General features: G+C 37.4%; 1 protein-coding gene across 1 annotated transcript in view; it reads left to right on the top strand.

Moving 5' to 3' along the window:
* Positions 1-17429, top strand: part of LOC127618715 (1-phosphatidylinositol 4,5-bisphosphate phosphodiesterase gamma-1-like) — a 71177-nt gene that overhangs the window by 29901 nt on the left and 23847 nt on the right. The window contains exons 8-14 of the mRNA XM_052091324.1: positions 475-497; positions 864-933; positions 7628-7729; positions 9003-9121; positions 12363-12448; positions 13355-13475; positions 13756-13924. Of these exons, the coding sequence (XP_051947284.1) occupies positions 475-497; positions 864-933; positions 7628-7729; positions 9003-9121; positions 12363-12448; positions 13355-13475; positions 13756-13924 (690 nt within the window). The remainder of the gene's footprint in view (positions 1-474; positions 498-863; positions 934-7627; positions 7730-9002; positions 9122-12362; positions 12449-13354; positions 13476-13755; positions 13925-17429) is intronic.

Raw genomic sequence — 17429 nt, 5'->3', positions numbered from 1 at the left:
GTCCCTTTTCTCAAATGGCCTTCACGTCAATACTCACCCTTTTAAAACACCGCAAGATCCCTCGGCTAAAAGCCATTAGGCCACACTAAACAACGCGCACACACACGGCACCCGAATGACCCCTGTACTCCCAATCCATCTGTGTGTGTGTGTGTGTGTGTGTGTGTGTGTGTGTGTGTGTGTGTGTGTGTGTGTGTGTGTGTGTGTGTGTGTGTGTGTGTCTGTTTGCCTTGGTTGATTTAATCACTCATGTCAAGCAGACTGTATATGAAAATAAATTGTTTGCTGTTATATGCTGTTTGATATCTCATCAGATGTGTTCAAAAGGTTTTGATGGGTCTGTGCAGGTGGGGTTTAAATGTCTAGATGGCAGTCTGTGTTTTAGTGTGATTTACTGGATTTAAGTGGGTTTAGTTACACGATCATGCATTAAATGTATTACATTCACAATTGCCATGGCTGTTTCTCTTATAGATGGAGATTCCTCTGCTGCAAAGGTATCGTTCACTCTCTTCTTTCATGCATGCACAATTATTTAAAGACTTAAAAAAATATATATAGTAAAAGCACTGTTTGGACTAGATTAACTTGACTTCAGAATGGATTGCTGTGGACTTTTGGTCAGTGATAGGATTATGTTCATATTACATATAACAGTAAATTGACTTCTATTCAGTGCTTTACTTGTCTACTACAATAATGTAATGCCTTTGAATTAGCTTCATTTCTGGGCTTTATTCAGCTCATTTTAATATGAGATTAATCATCATAGCAAACAATGACAAATTCAACATTTGCACATATCCTCCTCTGTCTCAAGATGTATACAACCACAATTCGACTGATCTGTCGTGTTTTTGCAGGTTTATTGAGAGACCTGAGCAGAAGATCTCGCTGGAGGACTTCCAGAACTTCCTCATTGAACATCAGAAGGTGAGAGATCCATTCACACATCCATTTTTTTGGTCTTTGTCATCTGGTCACCTAAAGTAGACCAACAATTACAAAATGATGCAGATTATGCAGCCCTTCAATAGGATAACTGACAGATATTCAACAAAAAAATAGCCTGAATATTTATAAAATTTTATTGTACAAAGCTGTGACCTTCAGATTATGTGTAAATATGGAAGTCCATCAGAAATTGCCTTTAAATTGTGGAAGGTGGTTAATTTGATTTTACTGTGCTGATGGTATAACACAAACTGCGTTCAATTTGTGTACTTTCAAAGTATGTTCTGCATTTGATAGGCCATTGATAAAGTACATTCTTCAGGTATGAAGCTGAGTAAAATAAATCGATTCCTGGACGTACTTCATCTGTCATCGTGGGGATTGTCCTGAATGAAGTTGTAAAAACAAATACAAAATTAATTTGCTGTTTAACAAGTTCAGATCAATCGACAGCATTTGTGGCAAAATGTTGATTACTCTAAAAATTTATTTGAACTCGTCCCTTAAAATTTTTTTATAAAAATAGAATCTGGATAAGGTATTACTGTAGGCTGAGCTCGAAAAGGGGCGGGAAAACCACCTGCAAAGACATACAGAGCCGCCAACCCCTAACAATGGGTGGAAGTGCCTTTTGGGGTTGGCCCAACCCCCTTCTGGATTAACTCTGCCCCCTTGTGGAATTTTTCCACCCTCATATGGAGTTTCACCCCCTGTTTGGAGATCTCCAGGCTGCAGAAATACTCGAAAATCTGGGTTAGAGTGAGGCACTTACAAAGGAAGTGAACGGGGCCAATCCATAAACATTAAAATACTAAAATATTTAAAAGTAAAGCCACAAGACGTAAACATTATGCGTGTTAACATGATTTTAGTATGCTAAAATCACTTACTAAACTTTTCTGTGTTAAATTTTACAATTTAGTTGCCATGGCATTGGCGACGTAATGCTGTAAACCCTAAAACGAATGTAATAGTGACTATTTAAACAACTTTATAGCTCAAGTAATACATAAGTTTTAAGAGAAAAATGAACGGGAGTTATGTGACGCCATGCGAGGATCGGCCTTGTGAACGGCCAGCTCTGCGCACTTTGCTAGTTTTAATACTTTTTTTTATGACATAGACCGGTGAGATAAGATACAATCTGTTCCATAACTGTTCTCGGAGGACAGTATATCAAAGAATTCAAAATCCTCATGCTCTGGAGACATTAAAAGACACTAACATGCTCAAGCCGACACCCCTGAGCAGGTTGCGGGCACAGGAGCCGATTTGGTCGGAGAGATGCAGGAAATGCGGCGAGAGATGTTGAACATGTCGGCAATGCTGACAAAGGTCTTTGCTGACTTGGAGGATCTTGCTGTGATACCTTGATTGATCACTGCCATGGAGACGTAATTCACTGATATGTTTACAAGAGTTTTGGATGTCGAGAAACGGATCGACTTTCTGGTGTCATCAGAGAGGGAGTTATCTGCTAATCTGCTAGCAACCAAGATGGATTTGGAGCATGTCTGAGAGAAGTTGGAGCACCTGGAAAAACGTAGCCAGCGGAATAACGTCAGTATTGTCAGAATTCCTGAGGGCGAAGAAGGACCGGATATGATGAAATTCCTAGATGGGCTCTTTCCGAGTGTGCTCGACATAGCAAGCCTTAAGCTGGAAATCAAGCGAGCTCACATGTTCCAGTTCGGCAATCCGCGGAAGGAGAACGATCAATTCCGGCCAAATTTCTGAGATCATTCGATAAAGATCTTGTGTTGCACGAGGCGAGGAGTAAAGGAAGGCTTTCTTGGAAAAACCACAGCATTTTGTTGTTCCCAGACTTTGCGATCTCGACGTGAGAAATGTGATAGATTCAAGGAATGCAAGAAACCTTTACTTCAACGGAAGGTTGCTTTTGCACTGATATTCCCAGCCAAATTGTGAATAGATGCTAAGGATGGCCGTAAAACATTAACATGCCCTCAAGCCGTACTCTCGTTGCAGACGAATGGACCGGCTCACTGAACATTTGCTTGAATGTTTAAAGATTTCTTCGCTCTCTTTTTGTGCTGGTTCCGCCTAGCGGCTGTAGTTTATTTTGTAGAGCAACGCTCCTTCAGACTTTTTTTTTGGATAATTCTACATGCTCTTTGTGCTTTGTCAAAGAGTTTATTTTGTGGAGTATTTCTGACTAAGTCATTGGAGTAAGTAATTTGCTTGCACTCATGTTGCAGCCGAATGGACTGGCTCACTGAAGAGTAAGGCACTTACAATGGAAGTAAACGGGGCCAATCCATAAACATTAAAATACTAAAATATTTAAAAGTAAAGCCACAAGACGTAAACATTATGGGTGTTAACATGATTTTAGTGTGATAAAATCACTTACTAAACTTAAGTTATATCCAATCTTCATTTGACTGTCTGAAGAATCTGCATGCTATTTTTGTGCTGGTTCCGCTTGGCAGCTGGAGTATATTTTGTAGAATAATACACCTTTAGGACCGTTATATGGATAAAGCTACATCCTCTTTGTGTATTTAAGATTGTCTCTTTACACGTGGAATGTAAATGGGTTGGGGCACCCCATCAAAATAATGAAGGTTATTTCTCTTCTTAAATATAAGAAATATGATATAGTGTTTCTTCAAGAAACGCACCTTTCTCTGCAGGAAGCTGAACAATTAGGGAAGATATGTGGTGGGCATATTTTGGCTAATATTTATGCACCTAACATTGATGATCAGTGCTTTTTTTATAGATCTTGAAGGGATATTGCAAGCTGCTGGCACCCCTCATGAAATAATATTGGCAGGAAACTTTAATCTATTGATGGATTTTACAAAGCCTTTCTATTAAACTAACCGGAGAAGTTAAGTAACACCCTGTTATCTTACAATTGCATTCGGTATGGACAAAAGTGTCCAGAGTGTTTAATTCAGACATTTATTTAAATGTAGCCTCAAGCATATGGCTGAACCCAAAATGATGTATTAATAAGTCCCCTTCTAGTCAGAGTGGATTGTGAGGGAGGTTAATTTGCTCGGTCACTTTTTTGAGAGTGGAGTGTTGAGATCCTTTTGAAAATATGGTTCAACATTTTGGGATTTCCAGATCTCAGTTCTTTAGGTATTTACAGCTGCGCCACCTGCTCTGTACTATTTTTGGGAGTAGCATACACCCCCCTAAAGCGGCAGATATTCTGGAAGTGGTGATTACTGCTTTTGGAAAGGTCATGAGGCATCAATGTATTACTCCCTGCTAATTCAGAGTCCAGTGGACAGAGTTTCTCTCAAGAGATTATTTGAGAAAGATTTAAATTTGGTATTGGAGGAGGGAGTGTGGGCTAGGATTCTAAAAACATCAAGTCTACATCTAGAGATGCAAGGGAGTGTCTTATGCAATTTAAGATTTTACATGGATTCTATTGGACCCCCTCTAGATTGTATAGACTTGGTCTGAAAGACACACCACCTGCTGGCGATGCCAATCAGAAAATGGAGACACAACCCATGTTTTTGGTAGTGTGTTAAGATCCAAGAATTTTGGTTGAAGGTTCAGAGTTTTATGTGTGCTGTATTGGGCCCTCAAATTTTATTTTGCCCCAGACTCTGTATTTTCGTGATGGGGCAGTCATTAATATAGGGGATAACACATAAGAAATTATTCCTAGTCAGTGTTATGATCGGCAGACAGATTGTTCAAAGAGGATGGAAGTCGGCTGGAGTGCCCTCATTTCAAGATTGGTACACAGAGATGGGCAGATGGAGCGGCATTTTAGGAAATGGCCAAAAGTATTGGCAGATATTTTTTTTCCACATATTTTTCTGCTTCAGTTGTTGGTGTCGATTCACATTGTTTCTAGATTATTGTGCAGAGTGATCTGATGCATTTTAAATGATTGCAAAAAGCTTCATTGGCCAAAAAATTTACTTTATCACAACCCAAATTTCACTGTTTTTGGTCCTGGCACAAAATGACCAGCCAACATAATTTCACTAATCATATCAGCAGTATCTGGGAAAGTGTGAACGGGTACTAGTCATGTGAAATCACTCCATCATTCTGATTGAATTATAAGAGCAAACTGTTTGCTATAAAAGGAGGGATGAAGTGCTTCCAATCATTGTGTTCTTGTTAGCAATGGTTACCTCTAAAGATAGACGTGCCGTCATCGTCACTTTGCATCAAAATGGCCTCACATTCAAGGAAATTGCTGCAAAGAATTTTGCACCTGAAAGAACCATTTACCGGATCATCAAGAACTTCAAGGAGAGAGGTTCAACTGCAATGAAGAAGGCTTCAGGATGTCCCAGAGTGTCCAGCAAGCGCCAGGACCGTCTCCTCCTGAGGAGTCAGCTATGGAATCGTATCACCACCAGTGCAGATTTTGTTCAATATTGGCAGCAGGTTGGTGGGAGTGCATCTTCACGTGACTTTTGGACAATGGCCTGGTGTCAAGAAGGGGCAGCAAGAAGCTACTTCTCTCCAAGAAAAACATCAAGGACAGACTGAAATTCTACAGGAAGTACAAGGATTGGACCGCAAAAATTGGTGCAAAGATATTTTCTCTGATGTAGCCCCTTTCCGACTGTTTGGGACATCTGGAAAATCGATAGTCCGGAGAATTAAAGGTGAACGCTACCATGCGTCCTGTCATGCCAACAGTGAAGTATCCTGAGACCATCCATGTGTGGGGTTGCTTTTTCATCCAAGGGAGTGGGCTCTCTCACAATTCTTCCCAAAAACACTGCCATGAATAAAGAATGGTATCAAAACATCCTGCAAGAGCAACTTCTCCCATCGATCCAGGAGCAATTTGGTATGATCTGTGCATTTTCCAGCACCAAGTCACAAGGCAAGAGTGATAATGAAGTGGCTCGGAGATCATTACATTTGAAATTTTGGATCCGTGGCCAGGCAACTCCCCGGATCGTAATCTCATAGAGAACCTGTGGTCAATCCTCAAAAGGCGAGTGGACCAACAGAAGCCCACAAATTGTGATCAAATCCGAGCACTAATAAGGCAAGAATGGATCGCCATCAGTCAGGATTTGACCCAGAATCTGATATTCAGCATGCCAGAGTGAACTGCAGAGGTTATGAAGAACAAGGGTCAACACTGTAAATATTGACTCTTTGCATATATTGAGTGTTTTTGCCAATAAAAGCCTTTAAAACTTATTCCAGTATACAATAGAAACGTGAAAAAATTATCTACAAAAACTGAAGCAGCAAACTTTGCAAAACGTAAAATGTATGTCTGCCAATACTTTTGGCAACTGCTGTAGATGGCTTTGGAACTTTGCCTTCTTGGAGGGCTCTTGGGGAGGGGCAGTGGAGAGAGGAGTATAGTTTTAAATGTGTGTTATAATTGTACACACGTGTGTGTGTGTGTGTGTGTGTGTGTGTGTGTGTGTGTGTGTGTGTGTGTGTACTCATGTGACCACAGGGTTGTTTGTTGAGGGTCAGGTTGGGGATCGGTAGGGGGAGGGGTAATAGTGGGGGTTAAATGTTGATTCTGTGAATATATGTTTTGCTTTTCTTTGTCGGTTGTATGAATCAATAAAAAGTGTTAATCAGAAAAAGAGAAGAATTAATGTAAGTGCTTTTATAAAATAATAAGCTTCACATTTCTGCCTTTTAAACCATCCAAAACTTTACCATATTCATTTCCATTGTATGTGCATCACTGTAACCTTAATTTTTGCTCTTTTTTTTTTTTAATAAGGTGGCAAGGCTAAATTTAGTCTATGTGGCAATCAACATTATGCCACACGATTGAGCTTAACTTGTACTTAAAGTTGTATCTCATGGTTGTTTAGTAAAAAAAAACATAATGGACTACTCTGTTTGTGGACGACTAGTCAACCATCCTTGGTACGGTGTGGGGTGTTTTTGTTGAGGGTAGGGCTGGGTGATAAAATGGTATTGATATTTATTGATCAAAACGCTTTAGATATTGATGATAAACTTTCTACATCTAGAAGATTGGATTAGGTACATGTCGCTAAAAACTCCAGCAGTTCGGGAAAGTTGTACACTAAACTAGCTAACTGAATCACATTGAGGCTAGGGGCTACATAGCCTTGCTGTCATGGAAACTGGTAATGAGGTTAGGTTGCCGCAAGCTAGCTATTCGGCTAATATGATATAATTGCGAGCCGAACAAGACTGCACTGACAATGCAATACAGCTATCGACTGCACCCAACAGCAACTGCGACATCAACACCATTGCTGTTTATTTATGTAATATTTAGTTAAATGTTTTTTCATGATACATAGTGCTGTCACAGGCAAGAAAGTGTTTCTCCTTCGTGTGAGGTTTATTGGCGGTTGGCAATCCAGTTATGGTCATTACCGCCACAGACTTGTCTGAAGTGTGGAGCATCACAAAGTCTTTCAGTGGAGTTAAATCCTAAACCTAGTATACTTTAAAGTTAGCTTACCCTCTAGAGTTTACATGTAAACAAACATGTTATTTCTAATTCATTCTTGAGGTCTAACAAACATGTGGAATGCATTTCCTCCCCCATTATTGGTATAAATGCATAGTGTGCTAAAAATTGATATGAAACCATATAGAAAAAGTTATCCTGATAATATTTTTGGCCATATCACCCACTCCTTGAGGGTACAGAGTACTGCAATACTGTACTACAATAATGTGTTTGTATGTTTTTCAGGAGCTTTGGGCCACAGACAATAACAAGGTGCAGGAGTTCATGTTCCATTACCTGAAGGATCCTCTACGAGAGATCGATCAGCCGTACTTTCATCAGGATGAGGTAACGCTCCACCTACAACACTTCCTGTTTTACTCACCTCACTTCATTTATTACTGAAACGCATAATGTGGACCTTTAAACTTCTATGTACTATTTGCAAAAACGTTCAACTGTTTGAATGAGGCATTGATGATATTAGCAGTTACTGCACCTAATATATATGACCTGATGTCATCTGAACTTGCCACTAAATTACTAATAACTAAAGAGTCATTCATTCATGCAACAAGTTAAAGGCGTTGCAATGCAAAGACGCTTTTTTAATTTGGTGCATCGCTTTTGCAGAAGAGGCGTCATCCAGGATGCTTGTGGCTTTAGTTTGTGACGTCTTGTTTTAGATTAGACTTTGTGAGATATTGATCTGTGAAACATGCAATATAAATGGAAACAGGTTATTAAGTGAATCATCAACATTAATTATAACTCATGAACTGCTTGTATTAGCAATGAAGGCACACATTATTTGGCAACAGACTGTTAGAGCCTTTTCATTTGGACCCCTGATAGGACACGTCCAGAAAGTCTTGTTTCACAAAATAATTTGTCTTAAGATGGTTATTTATATCTTCAGCTTTAATGTGTCAATAGGAAACATGAATGTTAGACTCCCAAACATTCCTTTTGCCAATAGAAAACATTAGAATAGAAGATCAGGGAGCCCTGCAACATATGCCGTGGCCCCCACAGAGTCCCCCACTGAATATCGAGTCAGTCTGAGATTACATAAAGAGACAGAAGCAATTGAGACAGCCTAAATAGATAGAAGAACTGTGGTGAAATCTCCAAGAAGCTTGGTACATCCTATCTGCCAAGAATAACTGTGTCCAGGTGTATCTAGGAGAATTGGTGCTGTTTTTTAAGGCAAAGGTGATCACACCGAATATTGATTTACATTTTTTATGTTTACTGGACTTTGTATGACATTTAAGTGATAAATGAAAACTATTTATGGCATTACTTTGAAGACATCCTCACTATGCAACATTTTTCACAAGTGCCTAAAACTTTTGCACAGTACTGTACATCCCCTGACATCTGTTTTATGTGTGCGTATACATCTGGAAGACGTTTTTTTTTAGGTTGTTTGCTCATCTACAATACAACTATAAGACAATGTATGTCTCTGATCTCAATAAGACATTCAGCAGATGCCTTTGTTTAAGATTTAGTATGTTTGTAAATCTGATCTTTTAAGATGTTTATCTGATGTTAAGGAAACATTGTGAGGAAAAATATGATCAAACTAATATTTCTTTAATTTATTGGCTTTCAGTTCCTGACGTATCTGTTCTCTAAGGAGAACACTATCTGGGACTCTCAGCTGGATCAGGTGCGGCCAGAGGACATGAACAACCCCCTGTCCCATTACTGGATCTCCTCGTCACACAACACGTGAGTATGACCGTGATCACTGGAATGATTGACGTAAACATGGCTGCATGATTTGGACACAAATCATGATTGCCAGTTATTTCCCTTGATATTGTAATCAAGATTATTTATTTAGATTCACCGTTTTGCATAGAAATATTTTGTGTGGGGCGACTGTATGAATAGGTGCACCAGACCAATAGGCCATATAGACATATTTCAATGCTACTCTTATTTTCCACTGCATTCATACAGACAATGGACCTGTCTATGATCAGTGTATGAAATGAAGCTATTTTTATTGTCCAGTTAAGATGTATATCTTAAAGGCAAATATAAGTTATGTACAGTATGCACGTGTGAAATTGAACAAAGACCTGTTTATGTGGACTAATTATCTTCCCCTGGCCTTGAAAGTGGAATCTTTGGTTCACTCTGTTATTATCCCAGTTAACTTTTCATTCACAATCATTAGTTTTACACGCACTTTAAAAAACTTCAATTTCAGTCAGACTAAAACAATAATTTGGCAAAGTCTGACTAACAGATCTAGAAAATGTGATTTGTAGATTGCTTCATCCAGCATCGTTAGAGGTGATAGATGTATTTGTCTGTTAATCTGAAAACAGCAGATGAGCGGAGAGATTTCTCGTTTCTTACGAAACGATGATTATGGAGCTAAATTAAGACTTTATGGGTAGTTGTGGATATTCTTTGCAAGACTGTATCGGTACTTTCAATTAGTTGCTTCCTCCAATTTAAACCACAAATGAATGTTCTAACACCTAGCATTAGCTGTAAATAGTTTGGCTTTATGTATTAACCACTTGATTCACACTTCCAGGAATCATTTTCTTAATCAGAAATTTTGTCTTTTTTCCTCATAAAATATCTAAACATCCTTAGAACAAGATACATTTACTTGACAAAATATGAAATACACTTTGTTTTCAGAAAATATATCTTAACTTTATTTTTCATCTTATTGTATTTTATTTTCTATATCAAGCATAATTGCCATAGGGGTAGTGGGCTAAAGCACTAAACTGTTAAGCAGAAGGTTGTTGGTTCGATCCCCACAGCCACCACCATTGTGTCCTTGAGCAAGGCACTTAACTCCGGGTTGCTCCGGGGGATTGTCCTTGTAATAATTGCACTGTAAGTCGCTTTGGATAAAAGCATCTGCCAAATGCATAAATGAAAATGTATGCAAATGTAAAACAAGAAATCACAATTTGCCACAGGAAGTAAAAAAAAAAAGTTTTTTTTTTCCACAAAACAAGTTGTATTAGCTTAGCAAGTAAATGTGTCATGTTTTAAGGATGTTTAGATATTTTTACTAGAGAACAAAACAAAAGTACTGATTGTGAAAATGTATAGATTATACACTGATCAGCCACAACATTAAAACCACCTGCCTAATATTGTGTTGGTCCCCCTCGTGCCGCCAAAACAGCCAGACGGGCTGGAATCTCCTGGGATTCTTTAAATAATTTTTTTCACATCAATCTACACTCCATGCCACATAATGACTAAGCAAAAAACAGATTTTTGATTACTTTGAAAATATATTAAAAATAATAAACTGAAATGTCACATTGACATAAGTATTCAGACTCTTAACTCAGTACTTAGTTGAAGCACCTTTGGCAGCGATTACAGCCTCAAGTCTTTTTTGGTAATGATGCGACAAGGTTTGCACACCTGGTTTTGGGGATTTTCTGCCATTCTTCTCTGCAGATCCACTCAAGTTCTGTCAGGTTGGATGGGGACTGTCGTTGGATATCCATTTTCAGGTCTCTCCAGAGATATTCGATTGGGTTCAAGTCCGGACTCTTGCTGGGCCACTCAAGGACATTCACAGAGTTGTACCTAAACCACTCTTGCTTTGTCTTGGCTGTGTGCTTGGGGTCATTGTCCTGTTGGAAGGTGAACCTTTGGCCCAGTCTGAGGTCCTGAGTACTCTGGACCAGGATTTCATTAAGGATATCTCTGTATTTTGCTGCATTCGGCTTTCCTTCAACCTTGACCAGTCCCCCAGTGCCTGCCGCTAAAAAACACCCCAACGGCATGATGCTACCATCACCGTGCTTCACCATTGAGATGGTATTGCGCAGGTGATGAATGGGGCCTGGTTCCTTCCAGACATGATGTGTGGAATTGAGGCCAGACGATTCAATCTTCATTTCATCAGACCAGAGAATCTTGTTTCTCACAGTCAGAGTCCTTTAGGTGCTTTTTCACACCTTTAGGTGTGTCTTGCACAGAGGAGAGGCTTCCATCTAGCCACTCTGCCATAATGCCCAGATCAGTGGAGTGTTGCAGTGATGATTGTCCTACTGCAAGTTTCTCCCATCTCCACACATGATCTCTGGAGCTCAACCAGAGTGACCATCGGGTTCTTGGTCACCTCTCTTACCAAGGCCCTTCTCCCCTGACTGCATGGCACATCTGAAAAACTAAAAATGCTAATTATCGGGAAAATCGTCCTATTATTGATGCATGAGAAGGCATGCTGGGAACTGGAAATTCCCTGCCAAGTTTAGCAATACATTGATGCAACAAATATTATTCACATAGTCCCAACACGATTGGATTAAGTGAACATGGATGGACTGTACCAAATGCTTAAGAATTCTGTTGCATTTTAAATAAGTTAATTGAGCAAACAGTAAAAATCATGGTCCATCTGAACATTTCATAGCAATGTGATCATTTCACTTTTTGACGACTGTTTTGACTATCACTTGGACTTTCCACTATATAATTATGTTCTCATTTCAAATATAAATGTATTAAGTTGAGTTGAAGTGTACTGGTTTAGCTAGATGAAAAAAGTTTGAAAAAACCTGGTCTGAAAGCTTAAGATATAGATAGATATATAGATGGACAGACAGACAGACTTTTGCTAGGGTTATCCCATTTGGTTGCTAGTCAGTTACCAGGGTGATCGTAAAAATGCTCATTGCTATTCTGAGTCAAATGAGCTAACCCGGAAGTCTCTGTGATATTATGCTGCAGAGATGTGTGTTTTGCTACTCGGTTGCTAGGGTGATCCCATCTGGATGCTAGGTAGTTACTAAAGTAATACTAAAAAGGCTCCTTGCTACCCTGAGTCAAATGAAAGAAACTGGAAGTCTCTGTGATATTCAGGTGCAGAAATATGTGATTTGTTACTTGGTTGCTAGGGTAACCCCATCTGGTTGCTAGGCAGTTACCAAGGTGCACAGACCCTGACATGTGTTTGTGTGTGTGTTTTTAGCTATCTGACAGGAGACCAGTTTTCCAGCGAGTCGTCTCTGGAGGCGTACGCACGCTGTCTGCGGATGGGCTGCAGATGCATCGAGCGTGAGTTTCACCAGCCAATCATTATTAATGTTACATGCCACCATTCACTGCTCTTACTATTGAGTATTTCAAATACAAACAACTTCTGAAATATGTAAACTTTAATATACTGATATTGTTTTATAAGATTGCATTGAAGTCATAAAATTATTATTATTATCTTTTTTTTTTATTTCTTCTAGTAGTAATTTTCTATGTTCTAGCTTTTTTAATTTATTTATAGGAATATTTCAACCAAATATGATAATTTTCATTTTTTACTCACCCTCATGTCGCTCCAAACTCATGAATTTCTTTTTTCCTTGGAACACAAAAGGGGAATTTTTCAGGAGTCTTAACAGGGTATATTTGTCATAAAATTTGTGACTTTTCGGCCAAGTAAAAATAAATAAAAAATTACCAAAATACCCCACCATAAATTCCCAGTAATCATTATCGGCAAAATTCATACACTATATTCCAAGTCTTATGAAGCCATACGATCACTTTGTTCGATGAACAGCACAAAAGTGTTTATTCGCTCTTAAATCAAATCATTAATAATGACATGGCAAATAAACCCTGTGAAGACTTACATTTTTCCTTTGCGTTTTATGGAACAAAGAAAGTCATACAAAAAAAAAAAAAAGTCATTTGGAGTGATATTATGGTGAGAAAAAAAAATATTTTTTGGTGAACTATTCCTTTAAGAACTACATTTGAATTTCTTTTTATTTTATTTTATTTTTTTAATTAACTATAAAATCACTTTCGGATAAGAATTATAGGATCCTTTTCTTTAGGACTAAATCTATAGGAGTAGAATTGTGGTCTAGTGTGTGAGATGATTGTTTATATTTCAGTTTGTTGTACTGTAGAGTGTGTTTGTTGCGTTTGTATATTCATGCAGTTTGTGTGTTTGTGCAGTGGACTGCTGGGACGGTCCTGATGGGATGCCCGTCATCTATCACGGTCACACGCTCACCACAAAGATTAAGTTCAGCGATGTGCTGCACACCATTAAAGAACATGCTTTTGTCACGTCTGAGTGAGTGTCAAATATGTCACACTTCTGCATAAAGATAATGATGACGTCTGCATGATCTCCCACGGTGTGTTTCTATTTCTGTGTATATGGTGATATATTTATATGCACTACCAAATAGTGTAGCTTTAGTGCTTATAATTGAGTAAACACAAACTTCTTTAAATGGATGGTGAAGGAAAAGCACCCACAGTGACTTCTGTAATGATGCACGACAGACAACATTTCTACTTTAACAGCTGTGATGATTTAGATCATCATGTATGTGTGTGTTTGTATACAGCTATCCCATCGTCCTCTCCATTGAAGACCACTGCAGCATAGTCCAGCAGAGAAACATGGCCACCTTCTTCAAGAAAGTGTTTGGAGAGATGCTCTTGACCAAAGCAGTGGACATCTCAGCAGACGGTCTCCCCTCGCCCAATCAGCTCAAGAAAAAGATCCTTATCAAGGTGAGAGTTTATTGGCTCAGAAGGAAATATACGTACACCTCAAACAAGCAAGTAAAAATAGTCTTCTGTTTTTAAGCATTAAAAATGTGACGCTGTGTTTGCGTTTATGCCAGATTTATCATTCATTTGTAATTAAAAGTCTTTTTCTTTTAAGATTTAAGAATTTAATGAGATTTAAGTACTTTCATTAGTAACTTATTTATTTCATTGGATTATCCAAAAATAAGTTGTTTAACAAAGTATATTTTAATGTATACCAATACCATTATAATAAAATGACTAGGGCTGTGAAACAATTCAAAACATTAAACTAATTCAACTGACACTTTTCTGTGATTTAATCATGTTAGGTGTGATTAGAGCTGTCACAATTACAAAATTACATCTGATGATTCATTTCCAAACAGATAACTGCAATGAACAATATAATTGTCTAAGCCCCACACTAACCTTAAGAGCACCTATTATGTTATTTTTAATATTACCTTTCATGTAGAGTGTTATATAGCTGTTTGTGAATGTAAAAAAGTCTGCAAAGTTTCAAAAATCAAAGTGCACCACATTTGGAGTTATTGACTCCCAATAGAAAGAACCTGAACACCTCAAACCTTCCTGTACTAACCTACGTAATTTATAACACAAAACCCTCCTCTAGTCTTCATTGGCTGCTCGCAAACAGCTTTGACCCGCCCTCAAACACTAAACTAAGCGGTAGACCAATCACAACAGACTGGGACATCTGACCAATCAGAGCAGAGTAGGTTCTCTGGGGAAATAGGTAATGCTGCAATTTAAATTATGAGCAAATGAAAGTGTTTTTTGACCTTGGATGCATGTAAATCTATTGTATGAGACCTTTAAAACAAAATTAGGCACGTTTAAAAAAACATAATATTTGCTCTTTAAGATGAGGCAGTTTATTCATATGTAGCTTCATATAAGCCATACCTATCATGTTAATTATACGCCATAATTAGAGTTCGACCAGTAGTGAATTTTACCAATACTTAACTAAGGTGGTGGAAAAGGTCGATAACCACTTGATCGGCCTATAGTTAAAAAAAAATACAAAATCTTAGTCTTTCCTTGCTATTAAGTGTACAGACATTGAGGCTACAAGAGTCCAAAATAAATAAAATAACAAAAGCAGTTAATTATGCAACCAAAGTCACAATAACATCTAAAAAATAATAATAAGATTGGTGCATTACGGGAACTTTCAACTTTAGCCCTCTGGGGTCGACTGATGCGCTGGCGCGTCCTGCTGGATATTTTCGTCATTACAGCAGAAACAACTTAAAACGCCGCAAATTCTTATCACACAAACATGAAACATGTCTAAAGAAAGCTTAAAATGTCTAAATGAACGTTTGTATTTTGAAGAGAGATTTGATCCAGCCAAGGATAAAATTTCAGACGAGTAAGTAAATTAGTTTTCATTAGTTGACATGCTATTTTATATAAACATGTTCATATTTTACTAGTGGGACTGTTTCCAGACTTGCCAGCCAGGATTCAGAGTATTGACATTTTAAATATGTCTTAATAAGCAAGTTTAGTTACATGTAAATGTTGTTTCGGCTAAGGCAGGCATTTAAATTGTATGCTATATGATATAAATATGATATGTAATATGATATAAAAATAATATGAATGTTTAGATTATATTTTATCTAGTGTTTATAATGCCTCATTATCATCAACAAAGCTTGTACTTGCAAATATGTGTTCAGGTTAAATGAGTAAAATGCACTTTAAATACGCCCATATTAGAAAATCAGTATATTATAATGATTTGTGAAGGATCATGTGACACTGAAGACTGCAATAATGATGCTGAAAATTCAGCTTTGATCACAAATTGTATTTTACAATATATTTAAATAGAAAACTGTTCTTTTAAATTGTAAAAAGAGTTCAGAATATCAATGTTGTTTCTGTATTTTGGATCAAATAAATCCAGTCTTGGTGAGCAGAAGAGACTTCTTTTAAATGGTAGTGTAGGTCTAAAATTAAGGAAAGTCTTTATGTAAAGAAAATGTATTGTCAGATTACTTCTTTTAACTTAATACTTGATTTGGATCATTAAGTCTCCTCACATTCATTCTCTATCCCTCATTGATAGGCCCAGGGGAGGGTCTTTGTCTCTCAGGTGTAAATTATTTCAATATTCATGATAGTTCACGCCTCCTCGCATATTACCTTTCAACACTAAAATTGTCTTACAAAAGTTAAATTACTATATTGTCTTGGATGAATGAGTGAACAGGATGGTTTTCACATCATTTTGTAGCAGAAATTCTAGGCTACAAGATCCAGTTCTCAAAAGTCTTGTGGACAAATGTTTAGTGTGTGTTATATGGCCTTATTTCAGAGACTTAAAATTTTAGTTTTTTCAAAAACCATGCATAAACATTATTTTCTCAAAAATACAAACCTGTACACACGTGTTGCTCACATATTATTGTAGCCCAGTTTGTGCTGAATACAGTGTTATCAGACTTTAGCCATTACTATGTTTTTAAGCAACTGAAAAAAAGCACAAATATCAAATCATGTCAAAACTTCTCCAGGGCCCAAAATACCCTCAGACCCCAGAGGGTTAAAGAAGTCTTAAATACAGAGAATTAGTTCCTCTGTGGTTGGCTCTGGAGGATTCTACAGTTCAAACGACTTGGTTCTACGGTATAACCGCAGGCTCTAGAGATTAAATTCAAACAATCATTGACTGACAATATTCAGCCATATTTTCATCCTCACTTCAATGCAAATTTGGTTTTGATTGGATAACTCAAGTGTTCAAATTGAAAAGAGGGCATGGAGGAAAATGCAACTAAATTGAAACATGTGCTGGCAGCATATACATTGTGTCTCCACCATATTTATATGCATAATCTAATGAATATAGTTGTTTAATGCTTGAATGTAGGAGAGCATTGTACAAAGCCAAGTCTCTGTTTTTTCAAAATAAGAGTCCAAAAATAATTACATGTAATTCAGGCTTGGTTATATTTCAGTGTTATGCTTCAAATCTCCATTTGTTTTTTTCTGGTTATTATTGGGATTTTGGTTACTCAATAAAATGCATCTGGGATTTTATTCATTTTAAACTCTTGTAGAATCTTGTATGTCTGTGTTCGTCAAAGTAAGGTAAGGAAAAAGAATGTTCTTTAAATCAATTTGAAAAACTATTGCCCGATTAATTATCGTCATTTCTACCACCGTAGTTATCTGTATCAGCAAATCCACTCTTAGCCGATTTATACTTTTAAGGCTTTGTAAACTTTGTGAATATCACACAAGGGTACAATGACATGAATAATATTTCAAATATCAAAGTACTTGGGTTACAAATATTTAAAATATTTATCTTTTTGGTCAACTTTATTCAACTTCTTGATTTAATTACATTTATACCCAGCAAACTATTATATTGTAGTAACATAAAATCTATTATTATTTATTTCAACATACTATTTATTAGAATAATAGAATTCATTATCAA

Source organism: Xyrauchen texanus, chromosome 25 (genome assembly GCF_025860055.1).
Source record: "Xyrauchen texanus isolate HMW12.3.18 chromosome 25, RBS_HiC_50CHRs, whole genome shotgun sequence".
NCBI classification, from domain to species: Eukaryota; Metazoa; Chordata; class Actinopteri; order Cypriniformes; family Catostomidae; genus Xyrauchen; species Xyrauchen texanus.
Note: the sequence above shows the minus strand (reverse complement) of the source record. Positions and strands in the feature narration are given on the sequence as shown.